A 7,252-nucleotide genomic window follows, 5' to 3' on the forward strand; every position below is an offset into this window, starting at 1 on the left:
AGGCTCCCAGCCTCAGGGAATAGATTCCTTGAGTTTCCACAGTATTCACATTAATTTTTCAACTAACACAACCATGTACCTGCTTATTCATTCAGTTTTGTTTTTTTTTTTTTCCCAACAAACAGCACCTACAATAATAGGCTAGCCCTTGAGGACAAAAAGGTTAATTAAATAAAATCTTTCTGCTCAAGTAGCTCACAGTCTAGTGAAAAGGTCCTGAGTGCAAGACATTTACAGGATGCAACGTCTTTTTAATAATGAAAGTAAAAACCATTAACTTTTCTCAACTTGCAATGCTTTAAAAAAAAAGATTTTATTTATTTATTTGAGACAGAGAGTGAGAGAGAGAGTACAAGCAGGGTTGGGAGGCCACAGAGGGGTGGGGAAGAAGCAGACTCCCTGCTGAGCATGGAGTCTGATGAGGGTCTCGACGTGAGGACCCTCAGATCATGACCTGAGCCAAAGGCAAACACTTAACAGACTGAGTCACCCAGCGACCTTGCAATGTTATTTTTTTTAAAGATGTTATTTATTTATTTGACAGAGATCACAAGTAGGGAGAGAGGCAGGCAGAGAGAGAGGAGGAAGCAGGCTCCCTGCTGAGCAGAGAGCTCGATGCGGGGCTCGATCCCAGGACCCTGAGATCATGACCTGAGCAGAAGGCAGAGGCTTTAACCCACTGAGCCACCCAGGTGCCCTTGCAATGTTATTTTTAACAAACTTTAATTTTAAATAGTTTTAGAGTTGCATAAGTTGCAACAATTTTATAGAGAGTTCCTATATGTCCTGCACCCAGTTTCCTATAGTACATTTGACACAACTGAGGAACCAACAGTGGCACATTACTAGACTCCATTGCTTTTTTTGGAATTTCCTTAGCTTTATCTACCATCCTTTTTCTGTTCCTGGATTTCACCCATGATACCACATCACATTTAGTCACCATGCTTGGACTTCCTGCACAGTGATAGTTTCTTAGACATTGCTTCTTTTTGATGACCTTGACAGTTTTAAGGAGTGTTGACCAGGTATTTCTCCCTCAATTTGGATATATATGATGTTTTTCTCCTGGTTAGATAGAGGTTATCGGGTTTGCCAAGGAAGATCACAGATAAAATGCCATTCTCATTACATCATGTTAAGAGTAGTTGCGATTAATGTAACTTAATTCATGCTAAATTGGTCACCTGATTGAGGTTTGCTAAGTTTCTCCATTGCAAAATTCGTCTTCTTATAATCTCCTTCCCATACTATATTCTTTACTTTTTATAAAAGAGTTTATTTATTTATTTGAGAGTGAGAGAGAGAGCATGAGCAGGCAAAGGGGCAGAGGGAGAGGGACAAGTAGATTCCCCTCTGAGCAGGAGGCCCACACGAGGCTTGACCCCTGGACCATGACCTGAGCGAACGTAGACGCTTAGCTGACTGAGCCAGTCAGGTGCCCACCACACCATATTCTTTAAAATGAAGTCGCTGTGTATCCCACGCTTCAGGGGGATGACGCCGCACTTCAGAGGGTGGGATAGCAACAAAAGTTACTTGAAGTTCTCCTTCTGCACAGGAGATTAAAATAATTAACTTTTGTATGGAGTTTTACATTAATAAAGCTCTTTTAAATACATTATTTTATGGTCTTTGCTATGAAAGAGTTTGAAGTCAGGTTTGGGAGATCAGTCCCACAGAGGAAAAGTTAATGAATTAGGACATTTTAAGAAATCTAATTTTGTACACTCATGCTCATAGCAGCATATTCACAATAGCCGAAAGATGCAAGCAACCCAAATGTCACTGACAGGTGAATGAAGAAGCAAAATGTGGTATATGATATGATGGAATATTGTTCTGCCTTAAAAAGGAAAGGAAAGAAAGTTCTGTCCAATGCTACAATGTAGATGAATCTTGAAGATCTTTTCAGTGAAATAAGTCAGTCACAAAAAGACAAGTGCCATATGATTCCACTTATATGAGTTACCTAGAAGAGTCACATTCATAGAGACACAAAGTAGAAGCATGATTATCAGGGGCTGGGGAGAGGGGAAATAGCTGTTGTTTAATGGATGTGGAGTTTCAGTTTTGCAAGATGGAGCGTATAACATTGTGAGTGTACACTTTAAGTGTACATTTTAAGTACATTAAAAATGGCTGAGATATTATATTTTATGGTATGTGTATTTTACCATAATAAAATATTACTCAAAATATTATTTTGAATAGAAGGGTTTTTTTTTAAATAACTAGCCCCCCCGCTTGACCCACAGTTATACTGTAAATCAGGGGCGGTACAGTGGTACCCTATATCATTTTTTAAAAAATATGAATTGCCAGCATTTAAAAATCAGGAAGTTATACATAATAAGCAAGCTTTTGAATTCTTTAAAAAATGGGATGATCTAGCAACAGAAGTCCAAGGGTGTCACATGGCAACAATCAGCTGAAGCTAAGTAGCAGTCCAAGACTTTAGACAGGTCATTCAATGCTGCAGTTTACTTAGTCCCACCACCTTTGCTATGTTACACCTTGTACATTCCATTGATCTGCACAGCCAGTGAGCACCTTGGGTGGGGTGAAGCTTGCTTCCAACTACAGGGAGAGCTAGTCAGTATAACGCATATCCCAGCCACTGTTCAAGGGTGAACATGAGGTCCTTTGTCACAAGGAAGCTGAATTCTAGGACTTCTAATTGAGCAAACAGACAAGCACATTTTGCTTTCTCCTGCCACCCAGGAACAGGATACATAAAGATCCAGGAGATTTGACATCATCTTGGGACCACAGTGGGAGACCTGGCCAACAAGAAAGCCAAGGAAGAATCACCAAGGCAAGCAAGATATAAAGGAGCCCCTACCCTGGATCATTTGGATCTAATAATTCCCTGTTTGGCTTCAACCAGCTGGGGTTGGGTTTTTGGTCACTGGTAACAGGAAGGATCCTAACATAGTTGCCAGTGAACTTGACCCTGCTAAATTTTGATGGTCTCTGCTCTAACCACCATCTTTCTGCAAGTATTTTAAATTCCTTTTAAGGAATGCCGGTGTGGCTCAGTCAGTTGAGCCACAGCCTTTGACTCAGGTCATGATCCTAGGGTTGTGGGATAGAGTCCCGCATTGGGCTCCTTGCTCAACAGGGAGCCTGTTTCTCTCTCTGCCTCCGCCTGCCACTCTGTCTGCTTGTGCTCTTTCTCTCTGACAAATAAATACACAAATAAATAAAATCTTAAAAAAAATAAATTTCTTTTAAGACAGATCGGTCTAGGGGTGCCTGGGTGGCTTAGTTGGTTAAGCGACTGCCTTTGGCTCAGGCCATGATCCTGGAGTCCTAGGATCGAGTCGCACATTGGGCTCCCTGCTAAGCATGAAGTCTTCGTCTCCATCTGACATCCCCCTTCTCATGCTCATTTGATTTCTCTCAAATAAATAAATAAAATCTTAAAAAAAAAAAAAAAACAGAGGGGTACCTGGGTGGCTCAGTGGGTTAAAGCCTCTGCCTTCAGCTCAGGTCATAATCCCAGTGTCCTGAGATTGAGTCCTGCATCCGTCTCTCTGCTCAGCAGGGAGCCTGCTTCCTCCTCTTTCTCTCTCTCTGCCTGCCTCTCTGCCTACTTGTGATCGCTGTCTGTCAAATAAATAAATAAAATCTTAAAAAAAACAACAACAGACAGATTGGTCTAGTAACAATAGTGATAGAATTTAGTTAACCTGAAAAAGACTTTCCCAATATTTATACATTCTGGTATAAAATCTAATGGTATGCATTATACCTCTCCTTTTTATACACATCTTTAAAGAGGAAATTCAATCTTCCAATTTTAAGAAATGCAAATGTGAGGCAATAATTCATCAACCCAAGGATTTTCTTTGTAATAGAAAATGTTTTTAAAGGGGGAGAAGTAGGGATTTTTATAATTATTAAAAGATAAAAGCAAACTTATTTTTTAAGCTATAAGGCATTGGAAACATTTCGTATTACGATATGCCATTATTAAGCATCCTCTATCTGATTGTTAGAAATTATTCATTTCCTCAAAGATAGAGAATAAATTGGTTGGGGATGCAATCTTGTAGTATGCACTTTCTTTGCTCAAGGCAAACACTGAGCATTTGAGAGCTATGAGACTGCTTCTGCATTTGAGTTTGCTAGCTCTTGGGGCTGCCTATGTTTCTGTCACTGCTGTAGAAAGTCCCATGAACAGACTGGTGGCAGAGACCTTGACACTGCTCTCCACTCATCGAACTCTGCTGATAGGTGACGGGGTAATTTTCTTTTTGATTCCTGCAGTCTTTAAAAAACATGGGTAATCATTGCCAGTCGCTAATTTTTAAAGATCTGTTATTAATAATGAAATTATGAGTGTTAGTAATATATAACGCATAGCCATGTTACTAGGAAACGTTATATTAAAAGTTATAAATCTTAAAATACGTTAAAAATGAATGTATTTCTTTTCCTTTTCAGAACCTGATGATTCCTACTCCTGAAAATACAAATGTAAGTTAAATTGTTATTTGACAAAATGATTGCATGAATCAGTTTTGTATTTTAAGCTACAAAGCATTAGTTAACATTGGGATGATTTAATTTGACCTATTTTGTTTTTATGTGTGCAGATGTGAATGTATGTGCTTTTGAATATTAGGAATGGTGTTAGGAATGACTCTACCATATTAAGTAGAATCCATTAGGCAAGCGCATCAGGCCCTTTTCTGATGTTGTCAGTTCTACATCTCAAAGAGCCTCATGTCAAGCGTTCTTTCCAGAAAAATTCCACATTGGGTGAGAGGTGCCTCCTAGTCTCCATTCACCTCTATCTATGGCTTTCCTCACTTTGAAGTCTTTCTGTAAGTACCAGCAACTTAGGGTTATATTTTTAGAATTATGGTCAGTAGACATTAAAATATATAGTGAAGTCTCATATTAATAGTCATTTCTTAAATGATTTTAACTCTAATGGAAATATATACCTTTGGAGTATGTCATGGTCATTTTAAAATGTAAAAGATGTGATATCATTAGTCTAAATAGAATAAAATTACCACTTAGAACTGTCAGAGGAAACTCTGATATGAGGTAAATCAGTAATGTAGTTGCATTATACTTCTTAAACACTTTATTTCTCATTAAGCATTTAATTTATATCATTTGTCAAACTCCTCAATAATTATATAAATGTCACTTACTTACTGAAATTATAGCTCAGGGCGCCTGGGTGGCTCAGTTGTTTAATCAGCTGCCTTCGGCTCAGGACATGATCTCAAGGTCCTGGGATCAAGCCCCACATCGTGGTCCCTGATCAGGAAGGACTCTGCTTCTCCCTCTCTCTCGACCCCCACCCCACTTGTGCTCTTTCTCTGTCTCTCAAACAAATAAATAAATTTTTTTTTTTTAAAAAGGAAGAATTTATAGGTCAGTATGAGGTGGTTTCCCACCTGGAAAAGAAACAAGGAAAATACTCTTGGGAGAAAGGAACTTGTGTAAACTCCACAAAACAAAGTCCAACTTTTTGCACCAAATTTTTATAGCTTGTTTTATTTATATTTTTAAAAATTTTCTTCATTTAGCACCAACTGTGCATCGAAGAAGTCTTTCAGGGTATAGACATATTAAAGAACCAAACTGCACAAGCAGCGGCTGTGGATAAACTATTCCGAAATTTGTCTTTCATAAAAGCACATATAGACAGCCAAAAAGTAAGTTAAAGATATTTGGTGGAAACTTAAGTGTATTTTTCTAGCTGGGGCTGTTTTGACAAGAACTGACAGTTTTCCTACAATACCTCTTGTCTGCTCTTTTCACAGAAAAAATGTGGAGGAGAAAGATGGAGAGTAAAAAAGTTCCTAGACTACCTGCAAGTGTTTCTTGGTGTCATAAACACTGAGTGGACAACAGAAAGTTGAGACAAAACTGACTTATTTTAGTGAAAGATTTTGGAGGAGAAGAAAAATGTTTTCTTTTGGAATGAGAATGAGGGCCAAGCAACTGTTGGGGGGGGTGCTTAATGATCGGTCGTAGACTTAAACTTCAGAGGCAAAGTAGATATTTCAGGCAACCTACTACTTCACCTCCTCACACAAGCAGAAGGCATAAAAATAAAATGTTAGAGACATATTTCAGATATCCGATCATGGAAGTATTTTCCTCCAGTTTGCTCCAGGCAAAATAAATATGTACTTTAACCTTATTTAACACAACATTCTGTAAAATGTCTGTTAACTTAATATTTATTTATGAAACAATTAAGAATTTGATAAATTAATATTTATATCAGATCATGTTATGTTCCAATAAAACAAAAATAAACAACTCTGATTCAGTTTGTTGCTGGTCTCTGTCCTACTCTTTTTTTTTTTTTAAGATTTATGTATTTATTTGAGACAGAGCATGAGCTGGGGAAGGACAGGGAGACAGAACATCCAAGTAGACTCCAGCTGAGCCCAGAGCCCGACACAGGGCTTGATCTCACTACCCAGTAGATCAGAACATGGGCCGAAACCAAGTCTAGCACTTAACTAACTGAGCTACCCAGCCATTTCTGTCTTACTCTTGAAGTGAGCACAGTCTGGGTGAAAACACACTGAGTTTGGAGGGAGAGTCTGCATCTGTGCTGGCTGAGCATTCCTGTCTCCCTGGTGACAGAGGTCGCAGGATTGCTAGGCAAACCACAGGCGGAAGTGATCCAGTAGGCCTTAGTGTGGATGTGGGCAGCAGGGGCTGAGCATGGTTTCCTCGACACAGTGTACCAGAACCTGGGAGGATGCGTGTTAAATGGAAGGTGACGAATGAATGAATGAATGAATGAAACTTCCAGGACTGGCTGGAGAATTAAAATTACTTTCAAGGATCTTCCTGGGAGGAGGAGAGTGTAAAAGTCTGTAACTAGGTCTCTTCCTGGCCACTGAGAAGAATTTGGCAGACCAATCCCACTGCTGGTTCAGGGAGGGAGGCAGGAACCCTCTTGGTGGAGCCCAGAGCACGATGGCCTGGGAGAGTTCTTCCTCATCTCACTGAAAAGCTGGTAGGCAATTATATTCAGAAGACTGGGTTCTAGAGGATTCCATCATCCTGTATTCCCAGTCGTAGAGCAGCAGCAGTTCAGTCTGCCTGCCTATGACAATCAGTACCATAACCGAAGGTTCTTCTGCTTGAGGAAATTTCTCAAGGATCCAGAAAGTACGTTCTTTAAAATAGATTTTTAAACTGAGATAAAACTGGAGGAGAGATCCAATAAGAATATTCAACTATGCCATTGACTCCTTCA

General features: G+C 39.3%; 1 protein-coding gene across 1 annotated transcript; it reads left to right on the forward strand.

The window, feature by feature from the left end:
• The first annotated feature begins 4,068 nt into the window (after positions 1–4,068).
• On the forward strand, positions 4,069–6,306 carry LOC111141209 (interleukin 5). The gene is made up of 4 exons (XM_022493615.1): positions 4,069–4,250; positions 4,453–4,485; positions 5,556–5,684; positions 5,793–6,306. The coding sequence occupies exons 1-4, from the start codon at positions 4,107–4,109 to the stop codon at positions 5,889–5,891; spliced, it is 405 nt and encodes a 134-aa protein (XP_022349323.1). The 5' UTR covers positions 4,069–4,106; the 3' UTR covers positions 5,892–6,306.
• Positions 6,307–7,252: the final 946 nt, after the last annotated feature.

Source organism: Enhydra lutris, unplaced genomic scaffold, assembly GCF_002288905.1.
Source record: "Enhydra lutris kenyoni isolate GAN:26980312 unplaced genomic scaffold, ASM228890v2 scaffoldscaffold5, whole genome shotgun sequence".
In the NCBI taxonomy this organism is placed as follows: Eukaryota; Metazoa; Chordata; class Mammalia; order Carnivora; family Mustelidae; genus Enhydra; species Enhydra lutris.